General features: G+C 49.9%; 6 protein-coding genes across 6 annotated transcripts; 2 read left to right on the top strand and 4 right to left on the bottom strand.

Annotated features, from left to right (window-relative positions):
- Positions 1-872: 872 nt before the first annotated feature.
- ASPSYDRAFT_51223 (ribonucleotide-diphosphate reductase subunit RNR1) lies at positions 873-4,301 on the bottom strand. The gene is made up of 3 exons (XM_040848249.1): positions 4,058-4,301; positions 3,760-3,917; positions 873-3,700 (listed from the first exon to the last, which is right to left on the bottom strand). The coding sequence occupies exons 1-3, from the start codon at positions 4,074-4,076 to the stop codon at positions 1,316-1,318; spliced, it is 2,562 nt and encodes an 853-aa protein (XP_040696926.1). The 5' UTR covers positions 4,077-4,301; the 3' UTR covers positions 873-1,315.
- Positions 4,302-4,421: 120 nt separating this feature from the next.
- On the bottom strand, positions 4,422-5,507 carry ASPSYDRAFT_51224 (putative GPI anchored cell wall protein). Its single transcript, XM_040848250.1, has 3 exons — positions 5,241-5,507; positions 5,022-5,167; positions 4,422-4,966 (listed from the first exon to the last, which is right to left on the bottom strand). Exons 1-3 carry the CDS (start codon positions 5,342-5,344, stop codon positions 4,689-4,691), a joined length of 528 nt encoding a protein of 175 aa, XP_040696927.1. The 5' UTR covers positions 5,345-5,507; the 3' UTR covers positions 4,422-4,688.
- Positions 5,508-6,038: 531 nt separating this feature from the next.
- Positions 6,039-7,459, bottom strand: ASPSYDRAFT_51225 (kinase-related protein). Its single transcript, XM_040848251.1, has 2 exons — positions 6,997-7,459; positions 6,039-6,922 (listed from the first exon to the last, which is right to left on the bottom strand). The coding sequence occupies exons 1-2, from the start codon at positions 7,034-7,036 to the stop codon at positions 6,258-6,260; spliced, it is 705 nt and encodes a 234-aa protein (XP_040696928.1). The 5' UTR covers positions 7,037-7,459; the 3' UTR covers positions 6,039-6,257.
- A 281-nt stretch (positions 7,460-7,740) lies between these two features.
- Positions 7,741-9,678, bottom strand: ASPSYDRAFT_51227 (uncharacterized protein). Its single transcript, XM_040848252.1, has 2 exons — positions 9,514-9,678; positions 7,741-9,408 (listed from the first exon to the last, which is right to left on the bottom strand). Exons 1-2 carry the CDS (start codon positions 9,522-9,524, stop codon positions 8,097-8,099), a joined length of 1,323 nt encoding a protein of 440 aa, XP_040696929.1. The 5' UTR covers positions 9,525-9,678; the 3' UTR covers positions 7,741-8,096.
- A 140-nt stretch (positions 9,679-9,818) lies between these two features.
- On the top strand, positions 9,819-11,623 carry ASPSYDRAFT_51228 (dihydrofolate synthase). The gene has a single exon (XM_040848253.1). It carries the CDS (start codon positions 10,174-10,176, stop codon positions 11,419-11,421), a length of 1,248 nt encoding a protein of 415 aa, XP_040696930.1. The 5' UTR covers positions 9,819-10,173; the 3' UTR covers positions 11,422-11,623.
- A 643-nt stretch (positions 11,624-12,266) lies between these two features.
- Positions 12,267-16,798, top strand: ASPSYDRAFT_163267 (serine/threonine-protein kinase; the record flags this gene model as incomplete). The annotated part of the gene is made up of 10 exons (XM_040843148.1): positions 12,267-12,446; positions 12,508-12,642; positions 12,696-12,725; positions 12,795-12,859; positions 12,912-13,344; positions 13,397-14,206; positions 14,263-15,150; positions 15,203-15,410; positions 15,464-15,914; positions 15,970-16,798. The coding sequence occupies 10 exons, from the start codon at positions 12,267-12,269 to the stop codon at positions 16,796-16,798; spliced, it is 4,029 nt and encodes a 1,342-aa protein (XP_040696931.1).
- Between the last annotated feature and the right edge of the window lie 135 nt (positions 16,799-16,933).

Raw genomic sequence — 16,933 nt, forward strand, 5'->3', positions numbered from 1 at the left:
GTCTTCCACACAGTCCGCTCCCATGGTTCGCGCTTCCCCTCAAATCTCTCTGTTGTTTCAAGAATTTGTATACGGGCGGGGGTTATCAGACAATGCCATTGCATCGACCTGTCCAACACACCAAGCTCCTCGGGGCGAATTGAAAAAAGGACGGCGCCCGGAAAAGATCTGACTGGTTCTGCAGAGGCAGCGGCCTGCCTGGAAGCACCTCCACCGGGCAAGGTTTGTTGGCGCTCCTTGACTGGTAAATTTGGTAACGCCAGGCCAGGGGGATCAGCGCGTTCTCAACTCCAACTGGCCCAGGGAACCAGAGTCCAAATTCGGTGCCTGAACACTTGAACAGCAGTGAGAAGCCACAACCTTGGCCTCGGGCCCCATCGTCGCCCTGAGTCTGACGTGGTCTGGAAATTTTTTTGCTGTTCCCTGCCCACCGGCCATCGCCCCATTCGCTCAGTGTCGCTGCAGCTCGCCTTGGTCTTCTGCGCTGGCCTGGTCTGGCCGAATTTGCGCCACTTGGCTCTCCCTAGTGCAATGAGGTTTCAGGCCTGGGTGGCCGGTGGACTCGTACGTATTGTCCAAGACGAGGGCTGGCCCTGGATCGACTTTTTGGGATGTCTTATTGCTGTCTTATTGCTGTCTTACTCGCTGTCAGCTGCCGAGAGCGGAAAAGACAGCCATTTCATGACAATGGGATTCGAGCTTCATCTTGTAGGTATGCATTTTCAGGCTGTCAGCTTAGAATTTGTTGCTTTGAAGGCTGGTTGCATTTTGGATGCATCACCGACCACCGTGGACGTCATCTGTCAGACCCTGCTGCATGAACTGTGTCTTTCTGCAGTGCAAAATCAATGGAATCAGAACACGAGTCTCTGCTCATAAGATCCACCCCACCCTCATTTAATCATTACACCAATAAGACATTGCTGTTCCTGAAGACTTTGAAAATTCCCGAGCTCCATTTTCTGTCTCGAGTCTAGGCTTCTCAAAGTCGTCGTCGCTCTTCAATTCCCGCTAGTACTACTGACAGTCCAGATCGAAATCTATAATGTACGTATTCGATGGCAAACCAATCTACCTAGAGTATGTAAAAAATATCATAAGTACAAAACCGGCCAGCGAGGTTTTAGATAAATATAGAATATGCCTGGCGCGGAAACAATAACACTTTGTATCAATGCTATGGCATAGGAAAAAAAACACTCAAAAAAAGACAATAACTATCCATCAACTCGTGATATAAGTACAAAGGAAATCCGATATTAAAAGGTAGGGAAAAAAGCAAAAAAAGAAAAACAACCAATTCGTAATCAATAAATCAGCCCTGGCACATAATGCAAGCCTCCTTGTTCTCAATGCTGCATTGAAGAACCTTTTGCGAGTAGATATCGGCCTCAGTGGGCTCGCCCTCCTCTTTCTTCTCCTCTTCAGAATTTTCTGCCTCACCGTTGGTCTCGGCCTCTCGACGCACACCGTTGGTGGGTTCCTTGTTGTCTCCATTCACTTGCGCAGCGGGGTCACGGGGCACCGCTGAGTAGGTAGTGGCTGCCGCAGCGCCACCGGCTCTCTTCTTGGTAGTGCGAGCGACATTTTTGTCCTCAACCTTCAGCTGCTCCTGGTCGACAGTGAACTGGATAGGAGCGGAGGCAGCCATCGTACGGAGGTAGTACATGCCAGTCTTCAGACCCATCTTCCAGCCAGCAAAGTGCATGCTAGTGATCTTGCCCATGGTGGGCTCCTTCAAATGGATGTTGAGAGACTGGGACTGATCAATGTACGCACCACGGTCAGCAGCCATCTCCAGAATTCGGCGCTGGGAAATCTCCCACACCGTCTTGTAGAGGGCCTTGATGTCATCAGGGATGTTGGGAACGTTCTGTACGGAACCGCCATCGGCAATGATACGGTTCTTCATGTTGTCGGACCAGAGACCAAGGTCGACAAGATCCTTGAGCAACCAAGGGTTGACAACCTGGAACTCACCCGCAAGAACACGGCGAGAGTAAATGTTCGAGGTGTAAGGCTCGAAGCACTCGTTGAAACCCAGAATCTGACTGGTACTGGCAGTAGGCATCGGCGCAACCAAAAGACTGTTGCGGACACCAGTCTGCGCAATTTTTCCCTTGAGGGAATCCCAGTCCCAAAGATCAGTAGGAGTGCGGTCCCACATGTCGTATTGCAGAATACCCTGGGAGACAGGCGAGCCTTCGTAGGTCTCGTATGTTCCATTCTCCTTGGCCAATTCAGAAGAGGCCGTGAGCGCGGCGTGGTAAATAGTCTCGAAGATCTGGATGTTCAGCTGCTTGGCTTCAGCCGAGTCAAAGGGCAGACGCAAGGCAAGGAATGCATCTGCCAGACCGTTGACACCAAGAGCAATCGGACGGTGACGGAAGTTACTCTTCTTAGCCTCCGGCACTGGGTAGTAGTTGATGTCGATGATCTTGTTCAGGTTGCGAACCAAGACCTGCACGACTTCGTGCAGCTTGCCAAAGTCATATTCGCCGCGGGCAGCATCAACAAAGGTAGGGAGGGCAAGAGAAGCCAAGTTACAAACAGCAACCTCATCAGGAGCACTGTACTCAATGATCTCAGTGCAAAGGTTGGAGCTGCGGATAGTACCCAAGTTCTTCTGGTTGCTCTTCTTGTTGCAGGCATCCTTGTAAAGCATGAAGGGGTTACCAGTCTCAGTCTGCGACTCCAAGACGGCGTACCAGAGTTTCTGGGCCTTGATGGTTCGGCGACCACGGCCTTCCTTTTCATACCGCTCGTAAAGAGCTTCAAACTCCTCTCCGTAGACATCTGCAAGGCCAGGGGCCTCGTTGGGGCAGAAAAGGGTCCAGTCACCGTTTGCCTCAACACGCTTCATGAACAGATCGGGGGTCCAGAGAGCGTAGAACAGATCACGAGCTCTCACTTCCTCCTTTCCGTGGTTCTTGCGGAGGTCCAAGAATTCAAAGACATCAGCGTGCCACGGCTCCAGGTAGATAGCGAAGGCACCAGGGCGCTTGTTTCCACCCTGGTCAACGTATCTAGCTGTGTTGTTGAACACACGAAGCATGGGAACGATGCCGTTAGACGATCCATTCGTACCACCGATGTATGAGCCTGTGGCCCGAATGCGGTGAACGTTCAGACCGATACCACCAGCAGTCTTAGAGATCATCGCACATGTCTTCAGTGTGTCGTAAATACCGTCAATGCTGTCCTCCTTCATGTCAACCAAGAAGCAGGAAGCCAGCTGAGGCTGAGGAGTACCAGCGTTAAACAGAGTCGGAGAAGCATGTGTGAAGTACTTCTGGGACATCAGGTTGTAGGTCTCGATTGCCCTCTCAATATCGTTACCGTGAATTCCAACAGCAACACGCATCAGCAAGTGCTGAGGACGTTCGGCAACTTTTCCATCGAGCCGCAGCAGATATGATCGTTCAAGGGTCTTGAAACCGAAGAAGTTGTAGTTGAAATCACGGTCGTATACGATGGCAGAGTTGAGCTCGTCGGCATGTTTCATTATAGTTTCGTATGTTTCTTTTGATATCATAGGCGCTGATACTTTATTTTTCGGGTTCACATAATGATAGAGATCTGAAATGACGAGGGAGAATTGTTTTTTGGTTTGTTTGTGGAGGTTGGAGACAGCAATACGGGCAGCGAGGATGGCATAATCGGGGTGAGTAACGGTCATGTACGCCGCAGTCTCAGCAGCCTTCAAGAAATGATATTAGCACAAGATAGGACGAGGGGGAGCAGCGTCAGCAGCCATACCAGGTTGTCAAGTTCAACTGTGGTCACACCCTGGTAGACACCAGAGATGACCTTCTGGGTGATAGCAGCAGCATCAACGTGCTCGGGGTCAAGTCCATAACACAGTCTTGAGACACGAGCCGTGATCTTGTCGAATTGTACGCGTTCTTTGCGTCCATCTGTGATTAATAATGCGTTAGCAAAGTCCGCAACGCGAGTGGCAACACGCTCAAATCTCGTGTGAAATCGAGCACAACGCGTCCATATCAACATTCAAGATAAACGGGTACTTGTAAAACCTGGTCTGCTTCAAACATACCTCTCTTGTAGACAAACATCTTGCAGGACAACGGGAAGGCACCCGGTAAGTACGTGAAGCTGAAACTAGAAAAGGCAAGAGGGTATAATAGTTGCAATATTAATCAGGCTGAAGCTTCCTTAAGACAAAGACAATGAGAGAACAGGGCGTTGGTAGAGGAGAGAGGAAGTCTCGAGGAAGGGCTGAAGAGGAGAATAAGAGAAAAAGAGAGTGGAGGGGCCGATGGAAGGAGATATTGATTCCGAGCTCACGCGTTCCAGGTGGATTATCAACGCGAATTTTCGTGTTTGGACTTAATGGGCTCCCGCAAATCCTTTGCTTCTGGAACGCCATCACGTGATTTACGTGTCGCCCTGCATACAATGGCAAACAAGTAAAACAACCTCCACGAGGCGAGTTGTCACTACATAATTTTCTTTTAATGTCATTGAGTACATGAACTCATTAGATAAAACTTAAGCACGACGCGTATTCGCGCCCAGCAGCGTTTATGGCGATTGCTCGATAGTGGGGTGATTGTATTCTAGTGACAATAACTAACGAGGAATGATGTAAAAAAGCGTCACATGGAAGATATTTCCTATCAAGATTGTCCAGATTCCGAATATAATACAAACTCTGCAAAGCGTGCTTAGAGCGTAGCAGCGAATCCAAGGAAAACAACGGCAGCAAGAGCGGCACCAGAGACTTGCTTATCGGTGGAAGCGCCATTACTTGGTGTAGCCTCGTCCGCACTGTCAGTAGCAGAAGCAGAGTCAGATTCAGAGTTGGAGCCAGTGCCAGAGCTGGAATCCGAACCGCCGGTCGAGCTGGCACCACCGGCAGAGGTTGAGCTGCCGGAGGTGCTGGACGAGGAATCCGAAGTGCTGGTGGATGAGGATGAAGACGAGGTCGACGAAGAGCTGGTATCTATGGATATTTAATTAGTCGTCCACTGATGTCGCCCGTATAGAAGGTGACGAACCAACTTCGAAGCCGGCATCCTTGCAGACGCCAGCGTAGTAGTTTAGAGCATCCTTCGCATCATCTCCACACTCGTCCTTGATCGACGACTGGATTTCTTTGCCATTGGTCTTGCAGATAGCCTTCAGGTTGCCGGGGTTCTCAGAGCTATTTAATATGTATTCTTAGTAAACGGACCGCATAAATCATTGCACAAAACGGATATCGTTCTTGGGCTTACCCCACGACGGTAAGAAGGCAGGCAGGTGTGCTGGTGCCGGCAGCAGCAACGACCTTGCCAAGGGCAAAAAGGGCGATAAGCACAGTAGACTTTGCGAAGAGCATTATGGCGATGCAGACGAAAGAATCGGGGCTGAAATGGTATCAAGTCGGTTCAGGGGAAATGGTACGGTATCCGCCAAGGTAGTGGTTTGTTAAGGAGTGACTGGTGTGGTAGTTGGTAAAGACCGTATGAGGTGGAAGAAAAAAATGAGCGAAAGGAGTCTGTTAAAAGAACGACAGACAACAAAACGAAAGAGTTGAAGATGAGGTCTTGAAGCAACAGCAATGAACGGCTTGTTGGAGAAATAACAAGGAATTGAAGGGTCGGTCCCCAGCAGAAGGATGTTTCACCCAATAGGGAAGCTTCCCTGCCGATCCCACGTCCCTGAGTCCCTGGGCTGACTCGTCCAATTTTCCAGGCGTGCCCGCGGAACATCAATTTCTGAATTCAAGCCTCAGGCAGCAAACATGTGGTTAGACAGTGGGAGCGCAGTGATCTTCTAGACCAATTGTTTTACGGAGTACTTTCTTGAAAAATTAAGATCCTACCACCAGTGTATCTGCAAGCCTCGATGTTCGGGGCTCCGGTGCGTGGTAGAGTGCTTGAACACAGTAATTGGCAAGCTGCACAAGTAATGCAGATGCACCTAAGGACCATCACAATATTCTTTCGCAGAGTAGATGCCGACCCCTAATGATGAGTTAGACTTGGTGGTGAGGTCTAGAACCTTGCAGTCTTCATTTAAATCCCTGTTTTGCATTGGGCACACCGTCGACGCGCCAATCCCATTAGCACCTAAATATATAAAATGAACATCCAAATATAGGCTGGCAAGCGGGCAAAGCCACCGAACTTAATACAGTTCATTTATGACACCCGAAAATCTAGTAAATGCTAAAATAGCTAATGCAATTGAGTAGATACATCCAAAAGGGTCTTGCGGTCATCAAGTTCGTCATCAATTCCTCATACAAATCAGTACACCCACCCGGGATCATAAGAACTCCGGATAACCTCCTGCACATCCAGTCTACAATCCACAATCTCTTGCCCATTAACGAGATCGTTTTCATTCGCCCGCTTCTCAGCAGCAGCATCATCCTCTGCGATTCCGGCCTTAACATGTCGTTTAATCAAGCGTTGGCGCGCAGTGTCAAAATCAACATCCACAAACCACAACTCATCCATCAATTCCGCTGCTGAGCTCCACGGCTCCTTATTCAGACTCAGATAGTTTCCTTCAAAGAAAATCACTCGTCGCCCAGCCGCAATCGGTATATCATTATCCACGGGATCCTTAACGGCGTGGTCGAAGCTAGGCGCATGCAGTGTTTGCGTCTGCGCCGTTAATGGCTCGCGCAAGGCTCGCACTAGGGCTAGAAACTTCTCCCCATCAAATGTAAAAGCCGCACCCCGGCGTGCAGCAGCATATTCTGGATCGGGCATCTGGGCAAGCTGTGCCCGTGTCAGGTGGTACCCATCCATCGGGATTGTTGCGGCGATTAAGCCTTCCTGCTGGCGTCCGTATATTTCATTGATTCGTCTGGCCATTGTGATGGCCAGTTCGGTTTTTCCGGAGCCGGGGATTCCGCTGACTGCGACTAGAAGGCGGGCATTTTCGGGCGTGTTCTGGAACTTGTCTGTATGGTGAGTCAAGGTTAGTGGTTGCACTATAGATATTACCTGCAGGGCACGAGTGCGATTTGAGACTTACTCCAGATTTTATCGACTAATCGAGATACTTGGGAATCCATTTTGAGTACGACAAAGTGTGGACAAGAAAATAGGGCAAGAGAAGCGAATTGAAGGGCATCCAAGGTCTCAGTCGGGGAAGAGGAAGTTTGCGACTAGATAGTCATGCAGGGGCCAGTGGCGGTATAGAAGCTGATAACAACAAATTTAGTGTTCAATTGACGAGCTGAGCGTCTTATTCACTCGCAATTACCATCACAAGGAAAGGCCGGGGGGTAAGGTGGTATTCTCTCTATAGGATCGCACATCCTCCGAGTTGTCGGCGATAAAAGCAATCCTGATAAATCATCGCGGAGCGGGGACTGTCGTCAGAGTGGGTGGGGTATGACGGGGACTGGAGCGATGACCTCCGCCGGAGTGCTCTTCTCCAGCGTCAACTGGAACAGTTAGTTCAAGTTGGGATCTGGACAGAAGTGGAATTGCTCAGGCTCTTCAGTAGCCCGATGATCTATATCGAGAAGAGCGAGCGCCAATCCTACCGATTTCAGCGGAGTATAGCTCCCTTACCTCGGCCGTTCTCTTGATTTCGGTTCCATCCCGACATCGGCAGGCACGAAAGTAAACCTTGAACCAAGATAAAGCCTACGATCGACTACGCTTCCCAACCAATCTCCTCCCTGCTATTCTAAGTATAGGCAGAAAAAATGATTCGAACTGTGTCAAGTCTCGTAGTTGTCATGTAGAAGATTATGGATAAATCAAGATCGGGAAATCACAAATCAGTCCAGGTTATCCAAATTGTTTACTAGGTATCCTCAACAAGTGTATTTTAATCCATGCCATTGGCAGTCTCAATATGCCTCATTTTTGAATATACATACAACGAAAGCAATCCCCGGCCCGATGCCATCATAATCCTCAGAATAGGTGAAGGTACTGTGCAAATCAAACTCTCCAACTCTCCAAACGCCACTATGATACCCGTCTCGCTAAAATCCGTGGATAACAAAAAATCTGCTGCAGGAAGTGCAAAAATAAACTATATAATGAACACATGATAAGAGAAGAGAAAAGGAGAAAATGGCAAAGAACACGAGAAAAGCGAGTACTTCTCATCTTTGTCTAAACGGGTCCATCCAGGCCAGGAGCATCGTTTGAATCGTCGCCTGCACTTCCTCTTTGACCAAGGGGACGAGACAGTCCAGCTGCTGCCCACCAGTCATCAGGAACATCTTCACGACGAGCAAGACGATCCAGGATAGCCTGCATGTGGTGCAGGTCCGGGTCTCCCGAAGAATCTGAGAATGAAAAGGATATCGTGGGAATGGGGGGAGCGATAGGAGGAGGGTTAGAGGAGGTGATAGAAGGAATAGAAGGTAGGTTGCCCATGGTTTGGAGATTATGTGCGCGCCTCATCGAATCAACCTGGCGCATACGGCGGCGGTAGCGTCGAAATAATGATTCCTGGGTAATCTCACCGTCCGATTCGGTATCCGAATCGCTAGAGTAGTCACACGGATTCGAATACTCTTGGTAGGGATCGAGCGTCATATGAACAGTCGGAACGGCACTGGTTAAAGAGTTTTGGAGAGACTCGAGGGATGTCGCAGAACTCGATGTTCCATTATGCGATCCATTCGTCCCTGAAGCAGACGCAGAAGTAAAGGACGAGTCGGCACTAGGGAGGTTGGTATCGGGTGCTATTGTGGTCAAGAGAGTCTCCCAAGCATCATTTGCATGGTCATCTTCTAGGTCCACGCTCCTTTGGCGATCACCCAAGCCGTCGATAGATGGTCCACGGCTTGTTAAATTTGCATCGTTGATAGAGCGGTGTCCAAAACGACGCAATAATGGTAGAAACGACCCGGCATGAAGATCTTCCCCAGGGCCATCATGTCGCGGCATAGGTGACAAGCGAAGGTAATCTGGTCCGGCCGAGGGTGTTGAGGATCTATGGTATGCGATGGCAGGAGCAAAACGGGGTGTGAAAGGGTTATGATCCTGAGCTTCCTGCCGGGCATTTGCGTCACTCGCAAGGCGCGCGTTCAAGTCGGCCAGATTAGAGGCTCGAGGTATTCGCAGCCGCTGACCTGGTCGATTATGACGGATAGCATCACCAAGGATTCGCAGCCCAGCTTCGCGTCGACTATTGTCAGCTAGGCTGCTGTTGAGATCAAACGGGTCGCTTGGGGGAGCGGGAATCGAAACAGGCGAATGCGGATGACGCGGCAATCCGCTTGCCTCACGCTCTATTTCATCTGCTATCGGACGAGGAAACGGCGAGCGCAGGCTCGCACTGCGCCAAGCAGAACTGCCATAACGCGAGGGACGGCGAACAGTGGCCTGGCGACGAATTGCAGAGCGTGCGGCAGCACAAGGGTCTTTGGCAGCGTTGTTCTTAGTGGCCTCAGTGCAAGATGGCTCACGGTACATACTGGAGACGATCAGTCAGGTCGCATGTTCTATGCGCACCGCAAGGCGCTCCGAAGCGCTGAGTGCTAACAGGCAAGCACATAGGGGAACTTGGCGACAAACTCACGGGATGCCCATATTTACAAAAATGCTTTCCTCAAGCCTCGTAAAATGAATTTACAAGAGAAGCGCCGCTCCCAGGACCATATAAAAAAAAGAGCGTGATCGCCGAAAATGTGACGCGACGATGGGGTGCGGGATAGCGACAAGCCGGTGTTGATGGAGAAACGGCACGATTCGATTTTGCTGTTAAAGGTAAAAAGCGGAGGCGAAGAGGCTGAAGGGGGAAGCGCGAGACTGTGGTCGCGCTCGGACGAGGCTGGGGTGTGGCGCAACCAGCCGATGCGGGCAGAGTCTCCTAAGCGGCATTTCGGCGCCTCCAATGCCGCCAAGCAGACTGGACTTTTACCATTCCTCCAGTTCCCGGAACCGTTTAACCGTCTAGGAAGGTGCTCCAGACATCATACCGAACGGCGTATGTCACCATGTGATTTGGGTTCACTCTCATACGTTTGTACACGCCGCACCTTTCTCCAAAACCGACACCTCAGGCAAGATCTCTTATCGCTTACGGTACACCGATAAGCATTCCGAGTCGAACTTGGACTTTCCGCGGGAAAATAATGAGGGAACCGACCAGCGGCCCGGCAATTTCAACCTGCTCTTCATATCAGCTCGATCATGAAGGTTGATTTTCAGTTCTCATTGAACTTGCACATCCGGAGGAATGATTGAGCTCGGTCTCAGCCGGATATCCAGCCTCCTCCAACAGACCCCGCTGTCATGGAAGGCCATTCACATCGCGGGGACGAATGGCAAAGGCTCGATCAGCGCATACCTGTCGCATCTCTTAAACTCTGGGGGTATTCGATGTGGCCGATTTACCTCCCCACACTTGATTGATCGCTGGGATTGCATCACCATCAACGAACGAGTTGTTCAGGAGTCTCTCTTCCGTCAGATCGAGGCTAGAGTAAAGCTACGGGACCAAACGCTAGGCATTGGTGCGAGCGAGTTCGAGCTATTAACGGCAACGGCGTTCGAGATTTTCAACCATGAGCAGGTCGAGGTCGGAGTTGTCGAGGTTGGCATGGGCGGCCGCTTGGATTCCACAAATATTCTGAACAACGTCTTGGTGTCGGTTATTGCCAAAATTGGCCTCGACCACCAGGCTTTTCTAGGGAACACCATCGAAGAGATTGCGCGAGAGAAGGCTGGAATACTGAAGCCCGGTGTCAGTTGTGTGGTCGATGGTACCAACTGTTCGGAGGCAATAGGGGCCATCAAAGACCGCATCGGGGAGCTTGGTCTGAATGCCGCTATCGTTCATCCGGATGCCCCAGATGACCAGTTACCTTCCCTTGGTAAATTGTTTCAGCAGCATGACCTCCAGACTCATCAAAAGGCGAACATGTCGTGTGCAGCCGCTTCGTTGAAAGCACTTCTCCCTCAGATCCGCCCGGAGCTTAATGCCGACACCCTAATCCCGCGACTCACTTCCGTCGAATGGCCAGGTCGCTTACAGAAACTTTCTCTACAGCCGTTAACTGCACGCAAAGAACCTGTACTGTTGGATGGTGCACACAACGCTCAGTCAGCTGAAGTTCTTGGAGAGTACGTCGATCGCAAACTGCGCTCCCTGGGAAAGAAGGTCACTTGGGTTATTGCGGCCTCACATGGGAAGGATATTCGCCCATTATTCCATTCAATTATCAAGCCCGGCGATGATGTTGCGACGACAACCTTTGGACCTGTTGATGGGATGCCTTGGGTCAAGGCTGCCAACCCTGAGGAGCTGTCCTCATGTGTTCGGGATGTCCAAAGTATCGGGGAGGTACAGTCGTTCAACCAAGACACCCTTGGCGCGCTCGAATGGGCGTGTAGCAGGGAGGACGGCGGCCCTCTAGTTATTGCAGGGAGTCTTTATCTCGCATCCGACGTTTTGCGTCTTCTCAGGGAGGCGAAAAATTCATGATTACGACATTGCTCTTCAATATCTTGATCTCGAAAGCTTCAGGAAAGCAAAGGCCGATTGCGCAAAACCCGACCAGTGTGTCTAAATGTATTTTTAGTATTGTATTCAATCATAGACGAATTGTATATGTTTTTAGCGGGAGCGCCGTCGCCCCAAGCCACTCATTAGTATATGGCCTCCAAGTAAATTCTCCAATCCATGTTCTAGACTATTTTAGCCCGCTGCTTTAAGTCCCTAAAATATTGTGAAACCGGTAAGGCTGATTGGAGATACACAAGCAGCCGGCCAGTGCGTCATGCTTCAAACAGTGGCGGCCTGTGGAGACTGGAGAAGGGAGAGTTCAAAACATCCGCTAGTTAATTGTTCCCAAGGTTCAGCTCCAAAGGAACAACACTAGGGAGTGCGACTATCTGTTTACCGGTAATTTTCATCCCTGTCCCTGAGGATCTGCTGACAATCCGTGGCTCTGACTGAGATAAAAAAAGACAGGATCCCATGTGGTCTGTCGCGTTTTCTCAGCGCGGCTTCGTGATTGCAAGAACAAGGATTCCTCCGGTATGTCTTTTTTATCCCCCCTCCCCACGAATTTAATTATTGAGTCGCCTACATTGTATATGTGTATTCTTTCTCTGCATTCTTTCTACTTGCCTTCCAGTTCTTGAGTATCACTAACAATCCCACCCCCGCTACCCAGCGAGCGCGCTGATATGAGCGATCCGATCGATTCCCCGGCGCCTGCCTTTTCCTCCTTCCTTCGCCCCGTGCTCGAGATTGTACAAGCCAAGTCGATATCTTTGATTGAACCGAGCTCCGTGGAGGAATATTCATTTTGACCTTGACCGGCCATGGTGTCGCGGTCTAACGAGGGGCATGAGGGGCACGTCCCGGCCTGTAGAATGCCTGGCACGCCCGCTAAAGGACGCCTCACGAGACTCGGCTCCAGCCCTTCGAAAAGAGATGAGAAGCCAAAGGACGACAGGATGGGAAAGACTTCGGCGAAAGATGTTGCAGAGCTCAAGGATTATGTATGCTCGGCCCCCCTGTGTCTGTCGCCCTGGGTATCGAAACTGACGGTGATTTCCGAAGCAACTGGGTGACTGCTTGGGTCGTGGTGCGTTCGGGTCGGTATACAGGGCACTTAACTGGAATACTGGGGAAACCGTTGCTGTGAAACAAATCAAGCTCGTGGATTTGCCAAAAAGTGAATTGCGGGTTATTATGGTACGATGTCTTCTGTGGTTGCGCACGTTACTTACTAACCGTGTGCGATGTAGTTGGAGATCGATCTCCTAAAGAACTTGGACGTATGAGACAATATACCTTAAGGTGGGATTATCTATACTTGCAACATCCACTGACTCGATGGACAACAGCACCCAAATATTGTGAAGTACCATGGCTTTGTAAAATCGGTCGAGACCCTCAACATCATTCTTGAGTACGCGTAAACCCTCTCGAGAAAGAGAAAGACCTAATTACTAACGGATCAGGTACTGCGAAAACGGCTCTCTACATTCTATTGCCAAAAATTTCGGGCGTTTCCCGGAGACCCTGGTCGGAGTGTATATGTCCCAGGTCCTACACGGCCTTCTTTATCTCCATGAACAAGGTGTTATCCACAGAGACATCAAAGGGGCAAATATCCTCACGACAAAGGAGGGTCTTGTTAAGCTCGCGGATTTCGGCGTGGCTAGTCGAACGACCGGACTAAGCGAATCCAGTGTTGTCGGCACTCCGTATTGGATGGCTCCCGAGGTAATTGAGCTATCAGGCGCCACGACTGCTTCAGATATATGGAGTCTAGGGTGTACCGTCATTGAGTTGCTTGAAGGAAAACCTCCATATTATAACCTTCAACCTATGCCGGCTCTTTTTCGCATCGTCAATGACGACCATCCTCCTCTTCCGCAAGGCGCCTCTCCAGTGAGTTTGCTACCTTCTACGGCCGGTGATTCGTTTACTAATATTGTTCTAGGCTGTAAAAGACTTCTTGATGCAGTGTTTCCAGAAAGATCCCAACCTCCGCGTGTCCGCGCGAAAACTCCTCAAACACCCATGGATCGTCAACGCTCGAAGATCCGACTCGGTAGTTCCTAAAAAGTCAACTGAGTATGAAGAAGCTGTGAAAAGCGTACAAGAATGGAACGAAGCCCTGCGTTCTCCTGAACCAGCTGCTTCAAGGAGAGTGCCCAGAAGTGATAGCCAAAACCCACCATCTTTACGGCTCGACACTCGGTACACCCCAACCAAAGACACGCTTCCAAGTCCAGTATCGAGACACGTCGCGGATAGATTCAGGTCGCCTAACTCTACAGAAGAAGACAATTGGGATGATGATTTTGCTACTGCTATTTCTCCAAGTGCCTTGCAGTTACCTCACCTTCGGCCACATGACAACTTCGGAGGAATGCTTTCCTCCGAGAAACTTAAGGCATTCGCATCACTGGATGGCACGGTCTTAAAGTCTGATGACAGCTTTGAGGAGTTCGACGACCCCTTTGGGAGATCTCTGCAGGCCGGAGAACCGGATCCCCTCAAAACAATTCGACCCTCCCCCTCACAACAGACAGGCACGGGAACGCCACAGGGCCCACAGATGAGGCGTGGCCCACCTTTGAATACCTCCATAAATCCAAGTCACGGTGGGCAAATGATTCAGAATTCGTCATCTCCTATTCGGCAACAGCGTCCGCCGGGGTTTTACAAGGAGAACTCGGTTGAGGATTATTCGGATATCATTATAGATAACGAAGACGTCCTTGACCGCAAGATAAGTGCGTTTCAAGTGAGTACACCGCAGGCGCATACAGGGCATGTGATCAAACAACTAACACCCTCCAGGAGAGTGATGATAATACAGACTCGCCGGAGCCAACAAGGTCCAGAGAAGTTGTCCGGTATCAAGGCTCATCAGACCAAGAAGATCAACCTCAACTTGGGAGACAAATTTCCGTAAAGCGATACCGTGGTGCTGTCGAAATTCAGCAGTTTGCCGAGAACGAGAACGACGAGGACTTCTCTGATATTCTAGGCGTGGATGGGGTCACGCTGGACAGAACTGAAAGCAATGACAGCTCAAATAAGAGCACTCTGATGCTAAACTCGAAGCTATCAAATAACAACTCTTGGCTAGGCGACCAAGATGATGAGGATGACCCTTTTGCGCAGCTCGAAGAAGGGCTTGACGAAACGGATCTCGAGGCCAATATCGCACGGGACAAACATGCTCGGCTGCGAAGCCAAGTAGAAGGGCTGGTTGGCTCTTTGAAAACGTCACAGGATGAAGAAGTGCTGGGAGAAATATCCGAGCAACTCTTGGCCGTCTTCTGCGATTTTCCAGAAACGAAAAACATCATAATTAGCGCTCATGGCATGCTGCCGATATTGGAAATCCTTGACTTATGCCGTAGGCGCGATATCACCTTATGTCTACTGAAAATCGTGAATGCGATTATCTTTGATGACTACGAGATACAGGAAAATCTCTGCTTTGTCGGAGGCATTCCCATTATTAACGAGTTCGCGGCGAAAAAGTATCCTACAGAAATACGGCTTGAAGCGGCAGCGTTTGTTCAGCAGATGTATCAAACATCTACTCTAACTCTCCAGATGTTTGTCAGTGCAGGAGGTTTGAACGTTTTGGTTGAGTTTTTGGAGGATGACTATGAGGATGAACGGGACCTCGTTTTGGTTGGGGTCAATGGTATCTGGAGTGTCTTTGAATTACAGGTGCGTTATTCCGATGCTCTTTCCCCTAATAAGGCTCATGGTTGACAATAAGCAGGGTTCCACTCCGAAGAACGACTTCTGTAGGATTTTGTCTCGCAGTGCTGTTTTGGATCCTTTGTCTCTTGTTTTGAGCCGAGTACTAGATGAAGAGGGCGAACTGGCTGAAATCGTGGAGGGACGTATTGCAAATATCTTCTTCATTTTCTCGCAGGCCGAGAACCACGTCAAGGAGATGGTATCCGAGCGCACAGTGCTACATAGTAAGTCTTCTCAGGAGCTTGGATTTGCCTTCTTTCACTGACCATGACACTAGGGGTATTGAAGGAGTTGAAGCGCATGACGCCTGCTCACCAGATAACTATGCTTAAGTTCATCAAAAACCTATCTATGCTATCGACTGTACTCGACTCCCTCCAGAACTCGAACGCGATTGACGTGTTGACCGACCTCTTACGATCAACTATGAAACGCCCACATTTCCGGGAGGTTTCCAACCAGATTCTAAATACGATTTATAACATGTGTCGCCTCAATAAGTCACGACAAGAAGATGCCGCTCTGAACGGCATTGTGCCTTTGCTCCAGAAAATCGTGAAAACCGAAAGGCCACTCAAGGAATTCGCGTTGCCTATCCTGTGCGATATGGCTCATTCTGGGAAGGTCGGTCGTCGGGAGCTATGGCGGAACAAGGGTCTTGCGTTTTACATCTCATTACTATCAGATCCCTATTGGCAGGTGACCGCATTGGATGCTATATTTATATGGTATGTGGTTTCTTTCTACCACGTAGAGTGTTGCAAACTAATTGTATTGCAACAGGCTTCAAGAGGAGACGGCCAAGGTTGAAGAGCATCTATTAGAGCATCGCTACGACCAGCCTTCGTTCACTGATGCAATTATAAGATGCCTGACCTTATCGAAAGCGAACGCGTTTGAGAACATCCTTGAGCCTCTTCAAAAACTTCTCCGGCTCAGCCCTCCCATTGCGTCGACTCTGGCGCGCCCAGATCTTTTTAGCAGAATAGGACAGAAGCTGCACCATCACAAGGCTGCGGTTCGTTTGAATCTTCTGCGCATTATATCCAGCATTTGTGACTCGAGTGAGGAACAGAGTGGATTACTCGAAGGGTACGGGCTCTTGGATGCGATTCGAGAACTCGAGCATGATTCTGCAATTCTTGTCCGCGATATGGCAGGAAAGCTTGTTCAGTCCAATGAGAAAAGCGACTCGTATGGTCTAGGCAAGCTCAAACCAAATGCTAGAAGGGGAAGCACCGCTGCAACACCTCCTGGCCTTCTTGCCAACCAGTCTGCGCCTGTTACTCCCCAAATAAGCAGACAGAACCAGTCGAAGGGATATTTCGATGGTCGAGAAACACAACGGCGCCCGCGCACAGCACTCAGTGGCTCTGCACTGGCACTCCGCCCTGGGAGCAGAGATGGGCCATCCCCGAGTATTGCCGGGGGCGTCAACGGAGGTTCTGGCGCTTCAAGAAACAGGATACCTCGCGGAGTGGCCAATAGACTCTCGCACGTCGAACTGTTAACTGACGACGATAATCGACCGCCGAATTCCATATCTCGTCGGCCCTCAATTCTTCCACGGCGGCGGCGGTTGACACAGCAAGAGACGGAGCGGGCACCATAACATAATAAGGTTGTCTAAAATCAACTTGTCTATTCATTACTATATTTCCCTTTGTTGAACGAGACTCATCAGTGGCGGTGCTCCTTTATGTTGGGCAACTACGAGTCCTTGCATCCTACAGGTGCATTTGGAGGC

Source organism: Aspergillus sydowii (assembly GCF_001890705.1).
Source record: "Aspergillus sydowii CBS 593.65 unplaced genomic scaffold ASPSYscaffold_17, whole genome shotgun sequence".
Lineage (NCBI taxonomy): Eukaryota > Fungi > Ascomycota > Eurotiomycetes > Eurotiales > Aspergillaceae > Aspergillus > Aspergillus sydowii.

Excerpts from the sequence above, each read along its gene's own strand:
- ASPSYDRAFT_51223 (XM_040848249.1), bottom strand. Across the intron at positions 3,701-3,759 it reads CAGTTGAACTTGACAACCTG|GCTGCTGAGACTGCGGCGTA; the intron begins GTATGGCTGCTG and ends CATTTCTTGAAG.
- ASPSYDRAFT_51224 (XM_040848250.1), bottom strand. The coding sequence starts at position 5,344 with ATGCTCTTCGCAAAGTCTACTGTGCTTATCGCCCTTTTTGCCCTTGGC. Across the intron at positions 5,168-5,240 it reads TGCCTTCTTACCGTCGTGGG|CTCTGAGAACCCCGGCAACC; the intron begins GTAAGCCCAAGA and ends CATATTAAATAG. Across the intron at positions 4,967-5,021 it reads GGATGCCGGCTTCGAAGTTG|ATACCAGCTCTTCGTCGACC; the intron begins GTTCGTCACCTT and ends AAATATCCATAG.
- ASPSYDRAFT_51225 (XM_040848251.1), bottom strand. The coding sequence starts at position 7,036 with ATGGATTCCCAAGTATCTCGATTAGTCGATAAAATCTGGA. Across the intron at positions 6,923-6,996 it reads ATTAGTCGATAAAATCTGGA|ACAAGTTCCAGAACACGCCC; the intron begins GTAAGTCTCAAA and ends CTCACCATACAG.
- ASPSYDRAFT_51228 (XM_040848253.1), top strand. The coding sequence starts at position 10,174 with ATGATTGAGCTCGGTCTCAGCCGGATATCCAGCCTCCTCCAACAGACC.